The sequence below is a fragment of the Girardinichthys multiradiatus genome, chromosome 18 (genome assembly GCF_021462225.1).
Source record: "Girardinichthys multiradiatus isolate DD_20200921_A chromosome 18, DD_fGirMul_XY1, whole genome shotgun sequence".
Taxonomy (NCBI): domain Eukaryota; kingdom Metazoa; phylum Chordata; class Actinopteri; order Cyprinodontiformes; family Goodeidae; genus Girardinichthys; species Girardinichthys multiradiatus.
The window spans coordinates 24,936,840-24,964,286 of NC_061810.1; the positions used below are offsets into that span (position 1 = coordinate 24,936,840).

Consider the following 27,447-nt stretch of genomic DNA (forward strand, 5'->3'; position numbering starts at 1 on the left):
TGTGACAACTGATGGATATCTTAGGAAACACAAGAGTACACTGTAAAACAAACAGTTCAGTCATTTTCCACTTAGTCACAAGTTAATCTTTACTCGCTAATACTTTCAAACAATTACAGTTACCATGTAAAAGAATATTGTAGAAAGAAGGGAACAGCCAGGAAGCTGAATGACTTTCATAAAGAGTATAGGTTATATATTAAACATCTACATTAAAGTGGCTTTTTGACTTAAATTTGTCAAAGAGTGAAGTATAAAACCAGTTGCCTAATGGTTTCTTATAAACAAATGCAAATAACACAAATCTAAATTATTTCAGATGGGCAAAAATATTTTCTTACTGTCATATAAGCAGGGATAAGTTCCGTGCCACGAGGGAGCCTTACGAAAACTGTATGCAAGTACAAGATGGATATTCAATCATTGATGAAGAATTTGTTTGCGCTTGCTGCAATCCATCCACCAGCTCTCGTCTCTGATCCCCATCTACCATAGCAAATCTCCTCTTATCTGTTTTCCTTATCCACTCCAGTTTCTCGTTTGCTCCGCTCCTCCCCTCTTCTGCCCCACAGTCTTCTCCTCTAATGCCTCAATCCTTTCATATTCGCCCCCTCTCTTCCTATGCTGCCTCTTTTTTACTCTCTTTCTCTCATTACATTCCTTCTCCCCTCACTTTTCCTCGCTAACTGGGTGTCGCAAATCATTTTAATTACTTTACTCTGTCTAAGATCTAAAGGGTGGAGGGTAGTAGGGGAAAAGAGGATGTGCACTCAGAGACTTGGGAAGGGGGCAGTTACGGTGTAATTAAGCATCGATTTGGGACACTGATGAAACTGGCAACAAGAAACCCAACAAGTGTATTATGGGTTCTGGATGAGAGTGATAGATTTTCCAGCAGGGAAAGGAAAGGCTATACTTATGATGTAGTGTAAAAACATAAGAAAAGATAAACAAAATGAGTGTGATAGAAATAGGGTGAGGAAGTAGAAGTTGCTCAAACAGAAAAAAAATAAAATAAAATCTGGAGATGTGAAAAAGAGATATGACTAAACAGACCACATCTTCAGTGTCTTTGAGCTAAACTTCTCTGATCTGATTCATTAGTCCTGCATATAATTGCCACAAAGACAGCAGGTGCCAAAAATGCATGAAAGTGCATTTTAGAATGAGTGTGTCTGTCTGTGGGTGTGAATGTGTATGTGTGTGCACGCACATGCGTGAGCAGTCATTTGTCTTTAGCTCCTTAAGCTCATTAGTGCATATCCAGTGAATCATTTAATTAAATGACAATGACCTACAGCAAACTGACTACTCATTGCTGTCATTGCTGAAGGCGTGGAGTTCACACAAGCATGCATTAATGTACATGTAGGTATGTTATTATTTGACTTGTACATCATTGTAGTTAGATTGCTCATATGCATGTATCCTGTTTGATAACAATTGCATTACATCACTATAAATCCGGGATGGTGGAACTTTTGTGGTGGTCTGCAACCGTCATAAATGGAGTTCTGACAATATGCTTATATACACAGACTGCTGCAGATGAAAACAAAACATAACAAAATCATCCGCCATACCTGAAACAAAATTGCTGGTGTAATTGGAATGGGTGGTTCATATTAGGTACAAATCACTGCTTTAGCAGGATGTAGAAAGTAAAGCCGTGGTTACTAGCTAAGTTAAGGTAAAGCTAATCAAAAACAACAAAAAATTAAGTGAGAAAATACTGAGTTAAATGTTGCCTTCCAAAGTCAAAGTCCAAGAACTCCACAAGAAACATCTTTCCATAACTCCCCTTCTCCCCTCACTTTTCCTTACCAGAACTTCAGTGCTTGTTAATGAGGCCATGTTCCTTCAAGCCACTGACTGTCATGTCCAGTGTGTCAGGGTAACAATACCGAAAGACTTCTTTGCAAATACATACGAGATGGCACTTAGTTTGCCTTAACAGCACTATCTGCTCTTCTGCAATAGAAAAATTTACATATACACATACACATGCACACAAACACATATATGTGGGGATGTGGCCGAAGCATCCACACAAACAACACCCCACCAAGAAGGGCGCACCCGCCCACCAGTCCCCCTTTGGCGTTGTCACATACCCCAGCCAATCCCCACACCTCTGTCTCTGCCAAACCAGTACAGGCACCGGGACAGGATCAAAAGAGGACCACACCATGAACCCCAGGTCCAGCTCCTCCACCACACAGTGTTTGTATGTGTGACTGTAGTAATGTGAAATGTTTTGATTAATGCAGATGTGTATGTCTACATTGCATTACAATTAATTGTGGCTGTGGTGAGCCAGACCCCACTGCTTGTTGACAGCAGTGTGCCCCCCGTGCCAACGACAAAAACGGGCAGTGTGGTGTGAGGACACTGCATAGTGCTCCCCCTATGCCTGCAAGGTCCATTGTCCCACAACACAAGACCCTACTGATTATTTGCGGTGTTGCATATGTTAGCGAGGAGGGAATGTGCGCCAAAACGCTGGCACAAATTCCACTGGGGGCCAGCTCCAAAACTGGCCCCCTCTGCAACCAGTTGTTGAATACATATACATATTTTATATGCCTGTATTCAACAATACTTTTTTTTTATTCTGAGATGCTGTTTAAAATAAGAACTGCAGTGCTTTAACTGTGCTTGACCTAATGTATAAATGATAGGAAAATGTTTATTGCGGTCAAATGAGAAAAAAATACACCCATTTGCTGTAGCTTCGATTTCAGCAACAGATATTGAACAGCAACTAGAAGTAGAGGTAGAAGGAGAGAGGGTGAAGACAGAGTACTTGACTTGGTAAGTAGTAACATTACCAAATCAGTGAAGGAAGCAGTGACTGTGTGACAACAATAAGGTAATAATGATTTAGATATCATCATTACTGAATCAAAATTTGAGTTTTCTCATTTTGTTGTCATTTTGGTTAAGCAATCATAATAGACAACCACAACATTATTGTGCCAAAACTTATGCACTTATTCTTTTATTTGTTTTTAAGTCTCTTAAAGGTCTTGCTCCTTCATATTTGTCTAAGCTGCTTTACCCTTACATGCTATTGTGTGCTCTTAGGTTTTGGATTGACCAGATATTTTTGACAGTCCTGAAGACAGTTTATAAATCCAGAGGAGAGAGTGCCTTTACAGTTTGGACTCCAAAAGTGCGGAATGAGCTGCCGCAGCAGACTAGTCAGGCTCCATCTTTTACTGTTTTTAAACTAATTTAAAAATATGCTTTTTCTTCTTGGCTTTTAACCAAGAGTGAGTTGTCATCTGTATTTTAAGATTTTACCATTGTATGTACCTGAACTCTTTAAAAATGTCTATAGCTCCTATTTGTGCCCTTATAGCTGTTTTATTGTTTTATTACTGTTCTCTCTCTTACATTCTTTGAATGTCACTTTGGCCAGCTATTATGTTTTTTTTTTAAATGCTTTAGAAATAAAGAGATATGGTATTTTATGGTATATACCTGTAAATGCTAACGAAACACCATGGGAAAATGGTGTTGGGACCCACAGCCATGGTTACAACAGGAAATGTGGTACGGACTTTTCTGGAACTTTCAAAATAAATTGCATTAACCTACTTCTGGCACAACTTTGGGGGGAATTGGGGGTAACAGCGAACTTCCCATGATCCCATTGGCCGTATAAAACCACCACCTTTCTAAGGAATCAATCTCTTCCACACCGGTGATGACCGGGACAGGAGGGACACAGCGCGCTAATGTCTCTTTGCTGGCTTACAGACATAAACTCTTCAAACTGGATCCAAGAGTGTCATACGATCATCGATTATATGCACTAAGTTAAGTACAAATGAATTACTGTTCGTGTATCTGGTATTTCATTCATGAACGGGATAATTAAGGTACAAGCATTGCTTGACTTTCTCTCTGAGGCCTGCAGAAGCAAACTGTGTTCCAGAGAGTTCCCAGCAGAGACCCTGTCTCTACATTGCCGAGTGAAGCAGTTTTCCGGTCTGAAAGCTGAAAGGAGGACAACAGGGACCGCATCACATTCCCTGTGATGCGGTCCCTGTAAATAATATTTCCCTAACATTATTTTACTAAACTTGATAACAAAGTAAACACCATTAAGCCCCATTTCTCCAGAAAGATTTGGCTCTTTTCCAAAATATTTCCTTAAATATTTTACCATTTCCTTAATAATATTTCTTTAAATATTATTTCCATAAATAAAAGCAGCTAATGAGACACCGTTGAGAATTAGTCATCCAGAAGGTTGGTTTTATTCAGCAGATCATTCTTTAAAACATTATTTTATTAAAATAATATTTTATCTGATCTTACATTGTGAAGGGTTGTCTAAACATTTGCTGATTATTGCCTAAGTTGGTTCCATAAATTAGTTCCAAGACTAACTTAACTTCACTTCCAGATTCTTCAAGATAATCCTTGGTTCTCAAATATAAACATTGCATGGTAATGTTGCATCACTCTTTTGGTCATGATTTCTACCATCTTTAATCAACTTGTTTATATTGTACATAGCCCATTAGTCTTCGTTATTCTTTAATTCTGCTTGGTAGTTTAGTTGGATTGTTTTAGCATAGTACAGTTTGTTGATTGAAATATGTTTGACTTTGAGTTTACTTATTTTTGTTAATAAATTCTTGTACTTTAAGAAATTGTGTGAATTAATTCCATGTGTGTGCAGAGTTTTGCTGTTCAATAATGTTAGAGCTTGTCTCACACCTTTCTATTTGTCCTCCTGAATAGACTCTCCTCCATTGGTATTACTCAGACCCATCACTCTCAATTTATTCAGCTAAAAGCATTTTCTTCTCAGCCTTCTTCTGTCCTGGGTCCCCTTCTTTTCATAATCTACCTCCTCCCCCTTGGCCATATCTTTCGGAAACACTATATTAGTTTCCACTGTTACGCGGATGATACCCAGCTCTATTTTTCCTGCAAACCCATTCCCAACATTCCGTCTACCTTCGTTACTGACTGTATGGCTGAAATAAAATCATGGTTTTCCACCAATCTACTCAAATTAAACAGTGAAAAAACTGAGGTTCTTGTAATTGGCACAAAAACCACATTATCCAAAACAAACGGTTTTTCCATTGACATTGACAACTGCTCTGTTTCCCCTTTGCCTCAGGTAAAGAGTTTGGGTGTCATCCTCGACAGTACTCTCTCTTTCCAATCTCACATCAATAACATGACCCAGTCCGCCTATTTTCATCTGCGAAATATCAGTCATCTTCGCCCCTCCCTCACTTCACATACTACTGCCATCCTCGTTCATAGCCTTGTCACTTCCCGTCTTGATTACTGCAATTCCCTCCTGTTCGGTCTTCCACACAAATCTCTTCATAAGCTTCAACTAGTTCAAAACTCAGCTGCCCGTATCATCTCTAGAATCCCTTCCTTCCATCACATCACTCCTGTTCTGTCAGAGCTCCACTGGCTCCCCATCAAGTTCCGTATAGACTTTAAAATCATTCTTCTCACTTTCAAGGTTGTCCATAATCTCGCTCCACCTTATCTATCCCATCTTCTCAACGTTGCTACTCCCTCTCGCACTCTCAGATTGTCCTCGTCTATTCACCTGATTGTTCCCTCTGCCCTTCTCACCACCATGGGGGGTAGAGCTTTCAGCCGCTCTGCTCCTCGGCTCTGGAACTCTTTACCGACCGATTTAAGGAACATAAATTAACTTTCTCAATTCAAATCTTCACTAAAGACTCACTTGTTTAGGACTGCCTTCTGCACGTGATTATTTCGCACTGTTACATTTTAACTGCTTGATCGCTGTGTTTATATTTTTATTGAATTTTTTTATTTGTTCTTGTTTTTAATATTGATTTGTATTCATTGTAAGGTGACCTTGAGTGCCAGAAAGGCGCCTATTAAATAAAATGTATTATTATTATTATTAATACTATCGCCTTACTGGGCTGGTATTCACAGGACAACCCCTAACAGACCGAAATATTATTTGATAAAATAAGTATTAATAAAATAGGTATTAATATTAAATAATAAATAATATATTCAGATTCATAGTCACAACACTTGTACAAATGTTTGCTCATTTCTATAAAGATCACTTTGTCAATTTTAATCCTATTAAAGCAAACGGAAAAAAAAGCTATTTTCTACTGTAAGTGCTATAATCTGAGCTTCCTCATTCACCATTGTAGTAGATAAATGAGAATTTAGAACCTTTGACCTTGCCATCATGAACCTCCCACCAAGAGAAGAATTACCAACACTGGAAAAGAGAGGCCCCGGCACATCTTTCAGTTTCAAGCTGAATTTCAGTTTAACTTTATCAAGCATGGTGTTGGATTGTTCAGCATTTGGCCTTGTTTTGCAGCCACGGCTCTTAGGCACTTTGCAGTCACACAGCTGACTAAACACTCTTTATACCAAAATCTTCTAGGTTTAAATATGAGGCCGTCTGTCCAACAACTAAAGCATAACCTGCCTGGGTCAGAATAATGATCCCAAATACAGCAACAAATCTACAGCAGGATGAATGATAAACAAAATAATTAAGATTTTGTTTTGAACCAGCTGAGATGCAGACCTCAATGCTGTGACGGGACCTGAAGAGAGTGGTAAATAGATTCATGCCCACCAAATTCAATGAACTGTAGCAATGTAAACATCACTATTTCTTGTTTTGCCAGTTTAGCACAACCAATAACAGAAGTCATTTCACAATTATGAAGTATGTGTAATGCTTTTGATATGCCCCGGTTTTGTGTAGTGAGTGTGTAAGGGGATGAGTAAACACATTTGCAATTGCTGTAATGCACTGCTTCCTTTTCCAAACTAAATGGTCACCTGTCTATCTTTGATTGAAGTTTAAATGCTTCATATGCAGTCCATTAGTGCTCCAAGTGGTCAAATCATCAGTAGTTCAATAATCAGAAAGTAGGTTGGCTGCAATTTGTTGGAGTCACTTCAAGGACAGCATTCACCTGTGCAGCACAGCATGCCCAGGTGAGCGAATCTTCATCAATAGGCATGATATTAAATAGTCTTGTTATTGGTTAATTGCTACAACATTTTAATATGAAGTACTTCTGTATATGCATTATATATCTGAGTTGTGGCACTAATGCCATGGAAGATGTCCAGAAAATCTGTGGCAAACAGGCTTAGCCTGAGATAAAATTATGTGTGCTACCATATTAAATATGTATGAATAGAATACTGAAGCTTTGTTTACCTAAAGGTAACATTACATGTATACACCATTTGGTCCGCTTGTTTGGTCCGGACCAAAAGTGAACTTTATTTTTTTCATTTGGTGCGGTTTGTTTTCACATTATACTTTTTGCAAGTGAACTATTACTTGTAAACAAGGCCACGCGGGTGACAATCATTGTTCCCATTGGACAGAAATGACGGGGGCGGGATGGAGCACAGACCCGGAAATTGAGGAAAATAGCTGTAGACGTGCTGCATGCAGCACCTCTATTCTGCATAATTGTGCCGTTATTAAAGCTGCAATATTATTGTGAGAGTCAAGAGCAGTACATTCAACACAGACTTTCAGACGTTCCATTTATAATGTTGGAACCTCGTCGGAGAATGCGTGCTGAACGCCGACGTTCTCTACGTGCCTTGTCCCACTACAAGCCAGTAGCGTTGCTAAGCAACACACAGCTTATCAGGTATGATTACCTTACAACACACACCTTTGTTACCGGCTACGGTGACTTTTTATGTCCAAAGAGACGTACGTTTTTTGTAGTTGGTTCGGATCGGAGCCGGTTTGTATACAGACCATAAGTGAACCGCACCAGAGTCCGTTTGGAAGCGGACCGAGACCACCTCAAAAAGTGGGTCTCGGTCCGGTTGTTTGGTCCAGACCAGGGTTCGCTTGAGTGTATTAACACCTGCACAAAAGGTCCGGACCAAGGGGGGAAACGAACTCTGGTCCGTTTAAAGTGGACCAAAAGTGGCAAGTGTGAATACACTCTAAAATTTAAAGACACTGTACTGTCTTTCCTCTATGACTGGACACATATGCAGACAACAGTTTACAAGACCAGACCTTCCTTGCATTCTGATATTTGAAGCCTTAAAATTTAGGGTGTATTCACACTTGCCACTTTTGGTCCACTTTAAACGAACCAGAGTTTGTTTCCCCCCTTGGTCCTTACCTTTTGTGCAGGTGTGAATACAATCAAGCGAACCCTGGTCCGGACCAAACAACCAGGCCGAGAACCACTTTTTGAGGTGGTCTCGGTCCGCTTCCAAACAGACTCTGGTGCAGTTCGCTTATGGTCTGAATACGAACCGGCCCCGATCCGAACCAACTGCAGAAAACGTACATCTCTTTGGACTTAACTAGCCACCGTAGCCAATAGCAAAGGTGTATGTTATACTCAAATCATACCTGGCCAGCTGATTGTTGCAACACTGGGCATGTGGGACCGGGCATGCAGAGCACACCATCTTCTTTGGCGTTCAGCACGCATTCTCCAACGCTGTTCCAAACTTATAAATAGAACGTTCCAAAATCTGTGTTGAATGAGCTGCCCTTCACCCTCACAATAATATTGCAGCTGTAATAATGGCACAAATATGCAGAACAGAGGTGCTGCACGTCTACAGCTGTTTTCCTACATTTCCGGGTCTGTGCTCTGACCCGCCCCCGTCATTTCTGTCCAATGGGAACAATGATCGTCACCCGCGTGGCTTTGTTTACAAGTAATAGTTCACTTGCAAAAAGTACAATGTGAAAGCAAACCACACCAAACAAAAAAAATAAAGTCCGTTTTTGGTCCGGACCAAACAAGCGGACCAAAAGACTTTCCAGGTGTGAATACACACACTGTCTTTCCTCTATGACTGGACACATATGCAGACAACAGTTTACAAAGACTTCTTCCAGAACTAGTAGTAATTGAATGTATGGTTAAAACCTACTGCACTGCACCATGCAGTATGGCTCCTACTCATGTAAGCTGATGCTGTAATTTTACTCCCTAAACAGGATGTCCTAATTGGCAGATCTCTACATTGTCAAGTTTGATTCTTCCCACACTGCACTGCTCTGAGGCACACCCATGTCCATTAAGCCATCAGGTCAGCATTTTGATGGTGACTTAGCTGACCTTGAATAGTTGCAGATATCACAAATGTAATGAACATGCAAGAACTCACATGCAATGCTCTGCATGGTCACAAAATGTTTGCTGAAGTGATTTTATTCCATCCTGGAGGCCAGAAAAAAGGTTTCTAGCACTTAAAGCTAATGAACAATAAGTAATAACTAGGACGTTTCCAAGCTGTTTATGTGCGTAAATAACGGGCTGAAATTAAAGGAAGGAAAAATTTTTGTTCAGTACCACAGTCGGTGAAATTACAGTTGATACTGTTGTAACAATGACAAGTTATGTTAAACTATTTCAAAGTATCCTGAATCAATCTCTCATAAAAAATGTATCAGTCCCATGTCTGTTGAAAAATTAATATAAAGCAATAATTATTTCCTAATAGGGGACAAATTTCATATTTCAAGAAGAGTATTAGTTTTTCTATTTATAAAAATATTTATCTCATCAGTAAAATTATTTACATGTAGTTAAGGATTATAATAACTGACACACACAAAGGGTTATTTTACACTTATTGAAGTAGAACAAGCACATACAGATTGTTAAAAATGCTTTAATTGAGCTACAAATCCAGATTGTAAGCATTTTTAACTCAATTGTTAAAAATGCTTACAACCATTTTGGAATTAAAGGCTTAACCTTCATCCATCTTATTCCTTGATCCCATGATGATTTGCACAAACTCTTTTAGCGTTTTACAGGCTAGTGTTTTAAATAAACAATTTCCCACTGAGCAATGATGAATAAAAAACGTGGGAACAGAAATTTTTACATCTTAAATAAGATTTCATTGTCCCTTCATCTTTTAATGATTGAAAGGATGCAGTGCTGTTAATCCTTTTTAGAAGTCAATTTCTTTTCTCTGGTGGTCTGTTGCTGCATAATCACAAGTGGGGTAAGCTTTTCCTTCTCCATAGCCTTTTTGTTTTCAAGTGAAAAGAGCACACCTGAAGAACCTCTGTGGTGGCTTTAAATTTGGAATCTTCAGCCATATTTGTCTTAGTTCTTAGATATCTGTTGGTAACCGATAAAAAAAAATCCACTGATTGCAGAAATAATCCATGTTCCTTTTGAGTGCTTGCTAAAACTGAAGCCACAGGTATAGCGTCATTTGATTTAAAGGTGCAGCCGCAAACAGCCCAGCGAGTAGTTTTGTGATTATTGAAACAGACAGAAAAGAAAAAAAACTAAACTTAACTAAACTGCAAACATGTTACTTTAAAAACTCAGTTAAATACATATGTATGATCAGGTACCAAAGCAAACCACTTCGCAGCAGCTGCAGCTATCTTTTCAGAAGTTGCTAACACAATCAATCCTTGAGCAGCACTGCAAGGATTAAAGTTGATAGCAAGCTTTTACTTCAACTTTCTCTGGAGTTTAAAGAAAGGGCTTGCTGCTGTATTTTGAGTTATAAAACTAATGGTAATTTTGATGGGGGAGTTTGGGAAAAGGGAGAAGGGAGGGAGGAGGAATTGAAAGCTAACCACTTGGACCAGCTACTTTCTTAAACCATAACACCACCTCAACAGCAGAATCAGAATAAAAAGTGCCTACATCGAAGGTCTAGGATCAGGGTGTTGACTATCTACTGACCTGGTATTTGGTTCTTGCAGCTCCCAAAGTCCCAGTTCTATGCTCAGCTGACAGAGGAATCTCACTATGAGTTTTGTTTTGCATGGAGAAGTAACTTGAAGTAAAAAGTTGAAATTTGTTGTATATTTTATTACTAACCAAACTGGATATAAAGGAAAAAGCTTTTTAAAACGTCTATGAGTAATCCTGAGCTCATCGGAGGCAAAACTTAGCAGGGACTTCACGCAAACATTAGACTGATATAACAAAAAGTAAAGAATGTCTAGTCAGGGATGCCCAAGCATTTCAGCCTGTGACACCCAAAATAACAGTACCAGAGCCTGGTGACACCCTAAAAAACACATCATTAATTCACTCTATATTTATTTATTCAGTTTTGTTCCGTTTGGCCCTCATCTCAGGGGTCACATCTCAGGGGTCCTGAACTCCACTTTGGGAACCCCTGGTCTAGGTGAGTAAGTTTGCTCCTTTGATTGGACATCTCAGTTTTGTTGTTCTCATTCTCTGAGAGCACTTTATTCATCGATTTGGTTCTTTTTCAACACTATTTGTTGTAATTTTAAACTAACTGATAGTCTTTTTGAAGTGGCAGGTTTTCTAATTTAGTGGATTATAAAATGCTGTGATCTAGAAGCTCTTGTTGGACTAATGCAGTCTTAAATCACATCACTTGTGTTCCACATGAATCACAATTTAACCATATTTTACCCATGTTTCATGCACAACATGCCATTATTCACTTCCCCTTTGAAACATTTACACATTTTTTATTCTTTTGGTTTTTGCACATCATTTTAAATGCTTAGTATTTATTAAAGCTATACAGTTGTGGAGATGATCAGTTTAAATAATAATTACAATACATTGTAATAATACACTGCTTGAAAAATGTTAAATAACTAATGCATAGCTAAATAAATATGTTGACCTCAGTCTCTTCTTGCAGCATCAGTTTTTATTTCTCATGTCATCTCAGCTGTGGTCTTCATCTTTATGTATATGCCTTATAGACCTTCATCTCAGTTCTCTTTGCTTACCTCACTTGTTTTCATGACCTTAGACCTCACAAATTTTAATGGATATTGAACAAAGCAAGCTAGAAGAGAGGAAGTGTGCCCATATGCATATACTTAGGACTGGTTGAATTTTCTGAGAACTGAGCTAGTCCAGTGTGCTCTCTAATAGATGTTAATACCGTTTGATCTTTCATTAAGTATAATTCTCATGAGCTGCCATGGTCTTCTGTGATGAAGTATGGTCACAAGAAAATATAAGCATTCCAAACAATTACTAAACACTCATTGGAAAGGCAGCATCCTCTATATTTATTATCACCCCTGGTAAAGATTTACAAAAAGCCTTCAAATAAGTTAATCCTTTCACGGTGATAACTTAATCTCATACAGTAAAAATGTATAAAATCCAACCGTTGAGTAAATTTTTCAGTAGGGAAAAAAAATAATAAAATCAATGATAAGTAGTAGTAGTAATAGATTATCAGATTCATCATTGCCACAATTACTGGCACCCCTAAGATTTCCTCAAACAAAGGTTTTGTACCTTTTCTTTAAGGGTCTCCTGGTCAGGTCATGTTTGTAAATGAGAATTAACTTTCAAGCATTTTATCTGGTAGAATATTGGGTAACTTAGAGTCTATATACTCTACACTTTATTAATTTTAGTTGATAACAATGAGTTCTCATTTTAATTTCATGACCTACTGTTTTCATGGGGCATACATATATGTAAAGTAATAGAGTAAATAGATACAGTCGGGAGAGCGAGTATTTAATACACTGCTGATTTTGCAAGTTTTCCTACTTGCAAAGCATGTAGAAATCTTAAATTTTTATCATAGGTACTCTTCAACTGTGAGTGACGTAATAAAAAAAATAATAATCCAGAAAATCACATTATGTGATTTTTAAGTAATTAATTAGAATTTTGTTTCATAGCATTAAGTATTTGATCACTAGTAAGAGTCCCAGTTCTCACATGCTGGTTAGTCCTTCCGTTCTCCACTAAATACCTGTAATAACTGCACCTGTTTGAACTTGCTATCTGTATAAAAGACACCTGCCATGTTTGTAGGAAGAAGAAGGATGAGTACAACCAAGAACACCATCCCTGCCGTGAAGCATGGATGTGGAAACATCATTCTATGGGGATGCTTTACTACAAAGGGGACAGGAGACTGCCCCGTATTGAGGGCAGGATGGATGGGGCCATGTATTGGGAGATCTTAGCCAACAACCTCCCTTCCTTAGTAAGAGCATTAAAGATGGGTCGTGGCTGGGTCTTCCAGCATGACAATGACCCGAAGCACACAGCCAGGGAAACCGAGGAGTGGCTCTGTAAGAAGCATCTCAAAGTCCTGGAGTGGCCCAGCCAGTCTCCAGACCTAAACCCAATCGAAAGTCTTTGGAGGGAGATGAAAGTCTGTAATGCACAGCGACAGCCCCGAAACCTGAAGGATCTGGAGAAGATCTGTATGAAGGAGTGGTCAAAAATCCCTTCTGCAGTGTATGTAAACCTCATCAAGAACAACAGGAAACATCTGATATCTGTAACTGCAAACAAGGGTTTCTGTACCAAATGTTAAGTTTTGTTTTTCTCATGTAACAAATGCTTAAACCATGCAATAAAACACTAATTAATTGCTTATTGCATTTGTAAATGCCTGTAAAGTGTCTGAATGTGTGTTTGAATGGGTGAATGACTGATAGTAGTGAAGCGCTTTGGGGTCTCTGGGGATTTGATAAAGCGCTATACAAGTACAAGGCATTTACCATTTTACTCCAATGCTTAAATCTATACTTTGCCCCATCTCATTATACACTTCATTGTCAAAACACGTTTTCTGTCACTTTATTTGTATAATGGATTAGACTCACTTCGCTGCATCTTCAAGATGAGTTATTTGCGGTGTTGCTCATGCACAGATGTCACTTTCTAGTCTCAGTTTGTATAGTTTTTATATGTGAAGGATTACAATCCACATCATTCTCAGTTTTCCTATTTTGTTTCTGTGTCTTAACTTACCTGCATTTAACAGTTATTTTGTGAAGACGGCAATTATTTTAACAGTTTACATCCAAACTTCATGCCTGATAAAGACAGATTACTACATTCCTAACCAGTATAGTATAGTACAAAACAACAATTAGATACAGATACCACAGGAGCAAGAACACAGTCAAACAAGCAGTGTTTTAATAAGGAAAGTTTCAAAGCTGATGTTGTGTCGGAAAAAATACGTGAGAACCTCCATTTGAATTATTGTTTTTTCAGAAGGTTTTCGTTGCTTCAAAGGTTCACAGCTACTATAAAAATGTATATACACTACCGGTGAAAAGTTTTAGAACGCTTTTCACGCTTAATGGGTCTCTTTATTTTAATGACTTTAAATTGTAGATTCCCACCAGAGACAACAAACCTGTAAATGAACACACATGGTATTATGTAGTAAACAAATGTGTGAAATAACTCACACATTTTTATATTTTAGATGCCTCAAAATAGCCACCCTTAGCTTTGATGACTGCTTTGCTCTCTTGACATTCTCTCCCTGAGCTTCATGAGGTGGTCACCTGAAATGATTTTCCAAAGAGTCTTAAAAGAACTTCCCAGACGTTCATTGAGTGATGACCAAAGGTTAATATTTTAGTCATCACAGCAAAGGGCGGGTACTTTAAGAAACCTAAAATATAACATATTTAAAGTTTGTTTTATTTTTATTTTTATTTTTTGTTTGCTACATAATTGCATATGTGTTCATTCATTGTTTTGATGCCTTCACTGAGAATCTACGTACAATGTAAATAGTCATAAACATTAAGAAAACCATTAAATGAGAAAGGCGTTCTAAAACGTTCGACCGGTAGTGTACTTCTGGACAAAATTTTAAGACCAGGGAAACATTTACAGGCCTTTTTATGGTACTGGACCACAATCAGGTTGCACGTAAAAAAAAATCCTAAAGCAAGAAACAAAAGCAAAACACAAACAAAAAAACAGCCCCATAGTTTTTGTTGATCACAAAAATGTGATGCAAGCAGCAGCAGGCTGATGGGCAATGTCCCATTATTCAAAAGAGTAATGGGACATTATTCCTCTGGAAAATGTCCCTTATCAGATAGGTATTGTGAACTGCAGAGCCGTGGAAACATCCAATAATCACTGCACAGATGAAGGGTCTTTAGTCAAGATGGAAGACCCCTGCATCATCCCCACATAGCTAGCTGCACTACCTGAAGCTCCAAGATGGAGCCTCCTCTGGATGGAAACTACTCTGCTGTGCCACATGGAAAACGTCTTCGGTGGGAACTCATTGACATGCCAATGACATTTAAAGCCATCAGGAACATCTAAATAATTTTTTATCTCAGAGTGGAAAACTTTATTCTACCTTTCAAAATCTAATATTTGGTGTTCTCTTTTATAGTGCAAAACAAGATTGTGTTTGGAAGGAGACATTTCCTTTAAAGGCATTTTTCCTGTTTTCTAAGCCTCTCTCTTAGCCTCTGTCTTACGGTTACTGGGCTGCAGTCAACATTGTCAAGGTCTTAATTCTGGTTGGGAATCTGCTTTTGTCTTCACAGACAGCCAGTTGGATTCCCTTGCTCGGAGCAGGTGAATTGTTTTTTTATGTTCACCTACTGATCTTTCATTTCCCATAACCTTCAAGATCTTTTAAGACAGTTAAAATGACTGCCAGTATTCAGAGAGCTTGCTTGTGCAGCTGAACAATCCTGACACATTTCAATACAGAAAAGCTTTTTGCCTTTTCCAGGGGGGTCGTTAGAAAGTGGATGGCTGACAGAAAATCACCACCTCAGCCAGATTTGTGCACAGAGTTTAATGAGTTAGTTCTATGGTGTAAAACCTTTGTTAAGCTGATGAACAGCCTGTTTGAATTGAAATGCAGTTTCGATAATCTGCCAACTTGTTCTTTTTGCCTCTTGCTCCTGCTGATTGTTTTTGCGATTTGAATTGCTTACAACGTGATCATGATCCACTGGCATAAATTGCAAATCATTTATTCCCTGGTCTTAAGATTTTAAGTAAATTTATGTGCCATTTATAAACCTGATATCTCATAAGCAGAAATGATAATATCAGACAACTGACAGATACTACAGATAACTTCAGATCAGAACAGAAGAATGCAAAAAAAAGTTATCCAGGATTTATTTCCAGTTTGGTCCAAGATAAATGTTAAGAGGGGCAGGGAAAATGATAGACAGCATGCCCTGAATCACTTAAGTGTTCACCCCTATCATGTAGCGTTCACAAACATGGGAAGTTTGAACAGTTTTATTGTTTCAGATTTCATATACACTGTATTTATATAACTGTTTTGGTAAAATAACATAAATAACTGACTGATCTAACCTTTTCAGTTGGCAGGTGACATGCAAAGCTTGGCAGGGAAGGTGAAAAGTATTTAATTTTTAACATGATTGTCAGCAACGCTTTAGGTGCTGGAATTACCCACGCCCACCCGTTCGATTCTCTTCAGCTTAGCTCCTACCGAGGAACTCCAGAAATGTTCACAACCCAAACAAGAATGGCAGAAGAGAAAAAAATATGAACAACCTCAGTTCCTTAAATATTAAAATCATGCTCATTACACTTTTAATAGGTATCCAGAGTTGGGTGTATTGTAAATAAAATGTTACTAAGTATCAGCTAAGCAGCACTCACTTGGGTTAAATCTAACTGTTACATCCATTCATGAATGGAGCTATTTCCTAACAGACATCCGCAGCAAAGAAACATTACTGAGCTCATTAAGAACAGCAGCAGGAAGGCATGTGTCTTCCACATAAAAATGTGAAACAAATATTTACCTAATTAAATATTTATTTAAAAAGAATGAAACTTTAGTTTCATGTTTTATTTTATATAGATTTTTTCAGATCTCAGGATCAAAATTTAATTAATTAATAACTAGATTGGAGTCTAAAGAATAAATGAAGTGGCTGTAATCATACTTATTCATTTAACTTGTACAGTCATAGGCATTTATACAAAACCAACTGTGACTTTTTATTTTATTTTTCTTATTTTTTGTTTTCTTCCTTGATTGCTTTTTCTGATGGATGGATTTGCATTCGATTGGATGATCAGAACAGAATAGCTTTATTGAGAGTGAGGGCTGTGGGAAATACTTTGGCAATTTTGGGCAGAGGCTGAACGGAGAGGACATATTGAGGAAATCAAACATTAATGCAGTAAATTGAGTTTTAAACTGTACACTCCAAATGTCTAATATGTTACTTTTAGGGTTATCAAATGGAAAAGCTGCTTAAATCCAGAGATAGAAAAAAATCTGTAAAAAAATAATATCTTGCTAAGAAATAACATCACGATCACAAATCCACAGATGTCCTAGCTCGTATGTCTCAAAAAAGTTATTTTTTTTTTTTTTTTTTTTTTACAAATTAGGAGAAATTGTTACTTTTATGAACAGATATCTCCAACAAAATTCACAGATAATGCTAATATATGGGGCCTATTTATTTGCACCTCAGAAAACAAATGGACAAATATACAGCAGTTCAACAGATTTATGCAAGTCCTTGCCTTCTATGACATGTTTAAGAGATCTTCCTCACATATTGCCACATGTTTGAACGCTGTTTAGCATCTGAGTGAGTTTTAGTCAGCAAAGCCTCCAATGCATCATGGTTTGAGCAATGAGAACATTTTAAGAATATATTTTAAAAGAAAAACTATCTGGAACCTCTTAGTAGTTATGTTTTATTCATAAACAGATCTAGTAAGAAATGCTTTTTTTAAATGATTGCATGGTACCAAAGAGAAAAGAGAAAACTAGATATCAATACATCTTTTAAGCAGGAGTCAAACCACCAAGAGCTGTAGGCAAAATCTTCCTTTGTCTAAAAAGAAATAAATCCATAGGAACTCAAAGCTTCCAATCTTTACGAACTGCTTCTGTAAACTAACAATGGATCTGTTCCACTGCAGATGTCTTCATCACATCAGTTGATTTATCGATGATTACTTGTTTGCCCTCATCTCCACTTGTATTAATTGTCATCTGCTCTTATCCTCAGAGCAACAACTAGTGTTTCTTGGATAACAAATGCATCGCTGCCTTTACACATTCTGAAAAATGCATGCAAATACAAGCACTAAGATGCCTTTTACAAATAACCTTTCCAAAACACACAGAAGTCCCAAAACGTACAGGAAATATTAGCAGATGAGAAAAATATGAATAGCCATGTTAGATAAACATACCTGTAAACCAGTGTGTCATCCCCGGAGCTGTTATATTGGACCTGGAACATTCTCACTCCAGATGTAGGAGTTTGGCTGCTCCATCTAATGAGTGCAGAGTTTCCTGTCAGCTCCACCAATGATACCCTCCTGTCAGCCCCTCTTGTCTCATTGTTTGGCATTGCAACTTTAGAAGAGGTCAGAATATCAGAGGGTGCTGGCTCAGAAGAAGGATCTCTGCTGCGGCTTGTGCTGTTTGCAAGATGAGGCACTACTGTGACGATTAACTCTACCCTTCCTGTTGATTCACCTGCAGCATTTGAGGCAATGCAGGTGAAGTTTCCTGAATCCTTCAGGGATGTAACGTTGATCTCCAGGCTTCCATTGGGGAAAACTACAGTTCTGCAACAAAAGTAAGTAGAGGTAACAGAAAGACATACATATAAAGTTGAAACCAGATTGCTTCATACACTGTCAAAAAGACACAAAACATTTTTTTACAGTGACATTAAATCAGACTAAATATTTCCATCTTAAGGTCACTTATGATTACTAAAATTATTTTGTTTGCCCAAAACCTAAAATAATGAGGGAGAGATTTTTGTTTTACCTGTGGAAGTTCACATGCATATTGTAATCTGACTTTCTTATAAATTGCTTTTGAAGTAATATCTTCTTGCTCACTGAGTGCCATTTAGCCAGTACATGACTCATTTCACTGTGAAAAATTACCACACCAGCTTAAGTAAAACATTTTGCAAGGTCTTTTGTTTTTGTTCTGGGGTTGATAAATATTTCGCTCCAAAACAAGTGTGTCTCTACGTCAGATAACCTGTCTGTGTTCTGAATGGTACAATGGCTGGACATTCCCATGCTGTGTATACTTGATAAAATAAGCTTGTGGAGATCAACAGATCTCTTTGTTCTCCCTGTCTCTTGACTGTTTTATTTTTGTCCGTGATGTCACATGAGGAAGCAGTGTGGTTGAGGAGTTACCTTAAAATACATCTATAGGTGCCTCCATTTACCTCAAACATCGTAAAAATAACTAATTATAAGCTTACAAAGCCATAACATTATCATCTGTGCTTTCCCAACTTGTTTGAAAGCATAGCTATCCTATTGTAATTAAACCTCTGAATTTAAAGAAAATCATAAAAATGTCTCTCTTTATACAAAAGGGTAATGCAGTTAAGTAACTATTTCACCACAAAGTGCTGATCACTCAGCATATAGAGTGTTATTAAAAATGTTATTTTGACTTGCCCTAAATTTGTTACATTTATTTAAACATGGAAATTAACAAGATCAATTCAGTACTTCTAGAACACAAAAGCCCTCCTTATGTGTTTCTCAAACAGGCATGACTTGCTAATAAGAGTTACCCTACTAATAAATATTTTTAGATGTGTACCTTGTAGTTTCAGTGCTTGCTGTTGATTCCAACCTTTACTGTTAGCACCCACCCTCGCCACATATAGAATCAACAGCCTGATGGGTAACTGACTTATTGACATCCCTGAGGCTTCATTTCTATTGAAAATCAAATGTTGCCATGAAAAAACTTTGATGAAACATGGCTTAGGAATTATATTTTAAATACTATTAGTGGTTTCATTATGGATGTTGTATGAAGAAAACTATGTAGAACCACAAGCACATGTGCCAACTAAAGGTATCATAGTTGAGATTCTGATCTGAACATCTACACAGTTTTACATATTCATTGGTACTGAAGAAGGTGTAAAATGCTTTAAAGTAAATAAATTATCTTTATCTGCAGTAAAAATGTCAAATATAAAATTTTTGCAGAATCCTTTAATATGACTACTTTATTTCAGTGGGAAAACTCCAACGATCATAAACTTAAAATGTTTATCTAAATTGCTGGTGCCACAATTAAATGTATGTGTAGTATGTTAAATGTATAGTTTTTGCCCATTGATCAGGGTTAAGGAATTTCTTGCTAGTTATTCTTGACTTTCTTTTCCTGGGAGATACGATGGGAGATATGATGTGATAAAGAGGCTTGTTTCTCTAATGCTCACTTCAAAATGGCAAAGACAAGAAAATGTATCATTCAAGTAAGGCAGATATGTGACGTTCTTCATGAGTCAAGAAATTGCTATAAGATAACAGCTGGTCATCTAAACATATCCATATCTACATTCAGAGCAATATTTAAACGTTTTAAGCAACTGGAACAGGGTGACCAGGCCCCCTTCCTGTAGCCAGGCATGGAAGGGGGTCTCACTTGGTGGTCGGGCTTTGGCTCCTGGGGCTCAGCCAGGCTCATCCCCAAGAAGCTACAGGACACACCCTCTACGTGGGGTTACCACCTGAACTTTGGGATTGAGTGCAATGCAAGTTGGGTGGCAGACAAAGTCAGGGGACTTGGTATGCTAACTCCGGTTGGCATAATCCGGCTTTAGGGACGTCCAATGTCACCTTGCTGGCAGATAAGGAGCCAGAGCTTGTGTGTGAAGTTTAGCGGTGCCAGGACGACATGACCTTCTAGAGGGTGGCTGAGATCAGCCTTAGAGATAGGGTGCAGAGCTCATTCATCTGAGGGGAGCTCAAAGTAGAACTGCTGCTTCTCTGCATTGAAAGGAGTCAGTTTAAGGTTTGTGCATCTGATCAGGATGCCCCCTGGCCGTCTACATTTGGCTGTTTTCCAGGCACGTGCCACTGGGAGGAGACCCAGTGGAAGACAGAACTCGCTAGAGGGATTATAAATTCTGTCTGGTCTCGGAATACCACCCTCTGTTGGAGGATGTTGCTGGTAATAGGGATGTCTAGGATTCCCTCTTGGACCTGTTACCCCGAGACCCAATCTCGGATAGTTGGAAGACAATGGATGGATGGATGTTCAAACTGGAGGCACAAAAAGTAATTTGGCATTAAGGTGATACCTGGAGCCATTAGATATAAGACGGCCTTCGGGACTGATCCAGTGGACCTCAGGCTCTGGGTCACCATTCGCTTTACATTTTAGACTTGCAGGCTGGCCTTCCATAGCAACAGTATGAGGTGACTTTCGAGTCAGAACTGGTGGGTCACAAATAAATTCCTAAAAGGAAAATCAAAGAAGTAAAGTAAGAAAATCTTAATTTTAAAAGGTACATATTTTTTTTTTCTTTTATAAGTGAAAGGTGAAAAGCACCAACCTCTTCAGGTATTGTCCAAAAGTACTTGGCGCTGAGATCTGGAGGGGAGGCACATGTCTCGAGGTCATCTTCTCTGGTCAGTCTCCTTAACCACAAAAGCTCACAGTTGCAATGAAGTGGGTTACCACCAAAACTCAACACAAGAGAAGAGAGTGGGGACCCTTTAGACTTGGCATATACTGGAATTCTTAGGAACAATGGATCTGGTGGAATTTTCTTCAGCTTGTTGGAAGTCATGTCCAACCTGATAATAGAGAGGGAAAGATGAATTAAAAATTATCATGAAAAACTGGAGAACATTTTTTCAATTCAGTTAATTTGTTAATTTTTATGTGCTTACCTGGCCAGTTTGTGAAGATTGGTAAATACTCCCTGTGGAACATTCTCTATGAGGTTATGGTCCATATTCAGGGTATTGACATTGGTAAGATGCCCAATTGTGTCCCAGGGCACCTGGTCAAGGTTATTGTAACTGAGGTCTAGATCTTCCAGAGTTGACACAAAGTCATCAAAGGCATGTGGAGATATGGAGTGGAGCTGGTTATTGGCCAAGATCAGATGGCGAAGGTTGGTCAGACCTTTGAAATGGTCATCCTGATGATTAAAAATGTGATTAGATTATAAGACCCTAAAATGTAGTCATGTAATTAAAAGTTGATTGCTGTCCATCATAATTATTCCATCCATAAATTTTACCTTGATCACAGTTAACCTGTTAGAGTCTAAATGGAGGGCTCTCAGTCGCCGTAGATCACTGAATGCTGAAGGAAGGATCTGACTGATGGTGTTTCTGGACAGTGTCAGATGTAACAAGCTGGTCATGTTGGCAAAGTCTTTTCTTCGGACAGCTGCAAATTAGCAGAAGAAGCACAAATAATGTATCCATAAATGAGTGCCAAATACTGGGACATTTGGTAGGACTAGGACAGTCCGAACAAAAAAAAAAAAGAAAAGGTATGTAGCATCAGGTATCAGTAGAGCAGGTGCCACAAATGAAAAGCCTAGTAGTCCTCAACGCAGGCTTCTGGGATTCGACTTCCAGCCATCTGACCATGCTGTATGTCTTCTTCCTTCTCTGTCTACTACTACTTTGAATAAAGGCCATTAGCATCAATAAAACATAACATATGTAAACATCACTTAGACATGAGTCAATGATACATCTATTTTTAGCCATAATATAAACCTATATATTTCTACTACATTTAGACCAAGCAAAACTGTCTGGAATAAATTAATAAATTATTATTTTTTAAGATCCACAAAAAAGTCTGTAAACAATGGCAATAAACATAAAACATAACTCAAAGACTACTTCATTTGATTTAGGATCATAAACTGATTTTATCCTTTTTTTTGGTAGTGATGTTGTCACATTAAAAACAGTGTGTGAAAAATAATTGTTAATATGATGAGATATTTACATATTATACTCCACTGACAAATCAAAAGCGTGGTTAATTTGTTTGAATCAAAAATGAATGCATAAGTAATACACATGAGAATTTCAGGACTTCATAAATCATTTGCATATAAATAGTTGATGGTTAGCTACGTTAGTAATGCACTAAATATGTACAGAATTTTGCCTAGAGTTCTATAAACCATTTAAATATTGTTTACAGTAAGCAACAAGTATTGAACATGTCAACATTTTCTCTATTTAGATATTTTAGAATGAGGCCATTGAAATTCATCCCAGATGTCAGAAACAACTGTGGTAATCCATATATACAAAGAAATCAAATGTTTCATTCTCAAATAAATTTGTTCACAAATAAAGCTATGGGTAAGAAAATAGAATGACACAATAAATAGATGTATACATGTATTAAATACTTTATGGAAAAGCCCTTTTTTGATAATAATAACTTCAAGGTGTCTTATGTGTGGAGAAACTAGTCACATCCATTGCCAAAGTTTAATCTTGACCCATTCTTCAACACAAACTGTCTTTAAAGGTTATTGTAGTCCTTTCTATCCAATCTGATATTTAGTTCTTCCCACCGTTTTTCAATTAAATACAAGTCAAGTGATTAACATTCTGGCAGGTTTACTTTCTTTTTCTGAAACCAATCAAGAGTGTCCTTGGCTGTGTGTTTGGGACTGTTGTATTTCTTGGAAATCCACACTAGTTCCAGTTTCCGATTCTTATTGAGAGCATCTCGGTTCATTGTTCTATTCATCCTGCGTTCGAAACTTCACCTTTGGCATTAAGTTTTTGGGGTGATGTACATTCAAGTCTGTTTGTGGACTAGTCTGCTTCGATTTCTTTGTATGTGTGTATTACTTGGGTTTTGCCAACATATGTTCTGAATCTTATATCAGTGGCCCCATTACAAATATTTAAACTGACAAAAATGTTTGATACTTATTTTAGCCACAATTTTTTTATCAAAAAATTGCTCAATGGGTAGGATCACTTGACCTCAGAATCAGTTACGTTATGTTTAATGCAGGGAAAAACGTGATTTTCTCTTATCTACAGGTCCTTCTCAAAATATTAGCATATTGTGATAAAGTTCATTATTTTCCATAATGTCATGATGAAAATTGAACATTCATATATTTTAGATTCATTGCACACTAACTGAAATATTTCAGGTATTTTATTGTCTTAATATGGATGATTGTGGCATACAGCTCATGAAAACCCAAAATTCCTATCTCACAAAATTAGCATATTTCATCCGACCAATAAAAGAAAAGTGTTTTTAATACAAAAAACGTCAACCTTCAAATAATCATGTACAGTTATGCACTCAATACTTGGTCGGGAATCCTTTTGCAGAAATGACTGCTTCAATGCGGCGTGGCATGGAGGCAATCAGCCTGTGGCACTGCTGAGGTCTTATGGAGGCCCAAGATGCTTCGATAGCGGCCTTTAGCTCATCCAGAGTGTTGGGTCTTGAGTCTCTCAACGTTCTCTTCACAATATCCCACAGATTCTCTATGGGGTTCAGGTCAGGAAAGTTGGCAGGCCAATTGAGCACTGTGATACCATGGTCAGTAAACCATTTACCAGTGGTTGTGGCACTGTGAGCAGGTGCCAGGCCGTGCTGAAAAATGAAATCTTCATCTCCATAAAGCTTTTCAGCAGATGGAAGCATGAAGTGCTCCAAAATCTCCTGATAGCTAGCTGCATTGACCCTGCCCTTGATAAAACACAGTGGACCAACACCAGCAGCTGACACGGCACCCCAGACCATCACTGACTGTGGGTACTTGACACTGGACTTCTGGCATTTTGGCATTTCCTTCTCCCCAGTCTTCCTCCAGACTCTGGCACCTTGATTTCCGATTACATGCAGAATTTGCTTTCATCCAAAAAAAGTACTTTGGACCACTGAGCAACAGTCCAGTGCTGCTTCTCTGTAGCCCAGGTCAGGCGCTTCTTCCGCTGTTTCTGGTTCAAAAGTGGCTTGACCTGGGGAATGCCTTCTGGACAGCAGTCAGGTCGGCAGTCTTACCCATGATTGGGGTTTTGAGTGATGAACCAGGCTGGGAGTTTTAAAGGCCTCAGGAATCTTTTGCAGGTGTTTAGAGTTAACTCATTGATTCAGATGATTAGGTTCATAGCTCGTTTAGAGACCCTTTTAATGATATGCTAATTTTGTGAGATAGGAATTTTGGGTTTTCATGAGCTGTATGCTAAAATCATCCGTATTAAGACAATAAAAGACCTGAAATATTTCAGTTAGTGTGCAATGAATCTAAAATATATGAATGTTAAATTTTCATCATGACATTATGGAAAATAATGAACTTTATCACAATATGCTAATATTTTGAGAAGGACCTGTATATCTTGTGTCCACTGAGCCAGTTTCTCACAATGTTTTCTTCTTTGTACATTAATTTCCTGTTTCAGTTCTTCCAGTCTTTCCGAAGCTCTTACAAAGTGATCCTCTATACTTTGGCTACTTTTCAATAATTCTTGGCCAATCTTCACACTTGACCATATTTAAGTCAATAAACACTAGGGTACAGTTTTTTTTTTTTTACTCAAGAGGTGAACCAGCATAGCACGAACACAAAATGTGATGAGGACAAAGTTAATTGTATCTTTAGGCATTTTAGGCAAATCACTGTTTATTACTATTTCTTTTAGTGAATCTGCAAGAAATACCAAAAACAAACTGGCAAGCAATATCATTTACTAACCAGGTGTTTGCTTAACAGATATCTGCTTACAATTTCTCATGACCACTAGGTGGAGAGCATAGCAAAGACCTGAGAAAGACCTGAATTATAAATATGGAAATTCGTTTGATCTGTTTGTTGGTTGCCGAAGCGTAATCATTTTGTAAGGCAAAATCATCTCTTTGGAAAGGTGGCTGTCTTTCCTATGAAAGGGACCCAGAAAGGAAAAGCTTAAGCTTTCCAAATTACATCAGAACCAAACAAAACAAAACAATTCTGATGACACAGATCATTATCATAATAGTAAGGTGAAAATTACAACAGTAAGCATCTTTAAAACATGACAGGCTCTGTCATGGCTTGCAGCTTTAGTTCAGTTCATGTGTTGGAGGTTTGTCCAATAAATTTTAATCTACAATATAAGTTGGACCAAATCGCAGACATAAACTTGGAATGAACATGCTGAAGACTTGATTAAGAAAACAGAAACAAATTTACAGGGCTTGAACAAGCAGAACATGACATTAGGCATCGGCAGGGTATTGGGAGAAAACAGCAATGAACAATGAAAAAAAGAGAGATAAAATGCAGAAAAAAGGGTGGCAAATGACAATAGATGCAGGTTGAGCTAATTAGGGGGATATTGAACAGCTGTGGGGGAGATCAAAACAGGGAGACTAAGGGGAAGTGAATAATTACCACAGAGGGTACTAAACTAGACATACAGAAAATTACAAACCAAGAGGGAAAAAGACCAAAACTGATCCAAGACGATAAACTAAAATATACAGAATACAGAAATAAATAAGAAACTAAACTGAAGTAATTAGTTTTGGACCAAGGGAAGAGTGATCAAGAGTCAGCCCACAGCTTCAGTTATTACAGCTGGAAATCCACTTATCAGATCTGTGTGTTGTCATGAACTCAGACCTGAACTTGCAGAGGCACATACAGACAAATACTAAGTCGACCTTCTGTCACCTGAAGAACACTTGCAGGATTAAAGGACTATTGTCCCAGCAGGATGTTAAAATACTTATCCATGCATTTATCTTAATTATTTAAACATTCCTCGGAATACTGGGCGAGGAGGAGGATTAGCAACCATATTTCAGTCCGATTTATTGATTAGTCCCAGACCAATCAATAGCTACAACTTATTTGAATATTTAATCTTTAGTTTTCCTCATCCAAATTGCAAAGCACTAAAACAACTTGTTTGTTGTTTTGTGCCGTACACCAGGCTCTTACTCAATGACAAATAAAATTTTTAGATCAGTTTTCAGACCTTTTATCTGATTTAGTGTTAAATACAGATAAGGTTATTATAGTGGGGGATTTTAACATTCATGGTGACACTCAAAGTGATAGCCTAAATACAGCCTTTAATGCTATCGTAGACTCAATTGGCTTTGCTCAAAACATTAACAAACCTACCCACCTTTGTCTTCATTCTCTGGACCTTGTGCTGACACATGATATTGGGTGTAAGGACATTACAATATTTTCTCATAAACCTGTCCTGTCTGACCATTTTTTAATAACCTTTCAGTTTAATTTAGTATTCCACACTTGAAAGAAAATTTCATTATAGTAGATCATTATCAGAAAATGCTATAACAACCTTTAAAGAAGAATCTGTTCCACTTATAATTTCCTCATTATCACAGAAAAAACACAGTGGAGGGCAATAATTTTGTTTCTTCCCCTTCACAAATTGATTCTCTTGTTGATAGTGTTACATCATCATTGCGTGGTGCATTAGACAATGCAGCCCCCTTGAAAAGGAAAGTAATTATTCATAGGAGGCTGGCTCCCTGGTTTAATTCAGAGCTGCGTATTGTAAAGCACAATGTTAGAAAATTGGAGAGAAAATGGCGCTCTACACACCTAGAGGATTCCTACTTAATCTGGAAAAATAGACTACTGTTGTATAAAAAGACACTTCGCCAAGCAAGAATAGCTTATTTGTCATTAATAGGAGAGAACAAGAATAATCCTAAGTTTCTCTTTAGTACAGTTGCTAAACTTACAGACTCATAGCTCTGTTGAGCCATCCATTCCCTTAGCTCTCAGCAGTCCTGACTTTATGGGATTCTTCTTAAAGAAAATTGATTCTATTAAAAATAAAATCTTTGACATACTGCCGAAGATGATTACTTCAT

General features: G+C 37.8%; 1 protein-coding gene across 3 annotated transcripts in view; it reads right to left on the minus strand.

Annotated features, from left to right (window-relative positions):
- Nucleotides 1-27,447, minus strand: part of zgc:172282 (leucine-rich repeat and fibronectin type III domain-containing protein 1-like protein) — a 295,974-nt gene that overhangs the window by 100,610 nt on the left and 167,917 nt on the right. For 2 of the 3 annotated variants that reach the window (XM_047392237.1, XM_047392238.1), the window contains exons 4-8: nt 21,836-21,987; nt 21,480-21,733; nt 21,140-21,383; nt 20,885-21,042; nt 17,994-18,374 (exon numbers count right to left, since the gene is read on the minus strand). In XM_047392237.1, the coding sequence (XP_047248193.1) occupies nt 17,994-18,374; nt 20,885-21,042; nt 21,140-21,383; nt 21,480-21,733; nt 21,836-21,987 (1,189 nt within the window). Of the gene's footprint in view, nt 1-17,115; nt 17,859-17,993; nt 18,375-20,884; nt 21,043-21,139; nt 21,384-21,479; nt 21,734-21,835; nt 21,988-27,447 lie in introns of those variants that run through there. The other variant, XM_047392239.1, reaches the window with a different exon arrangement.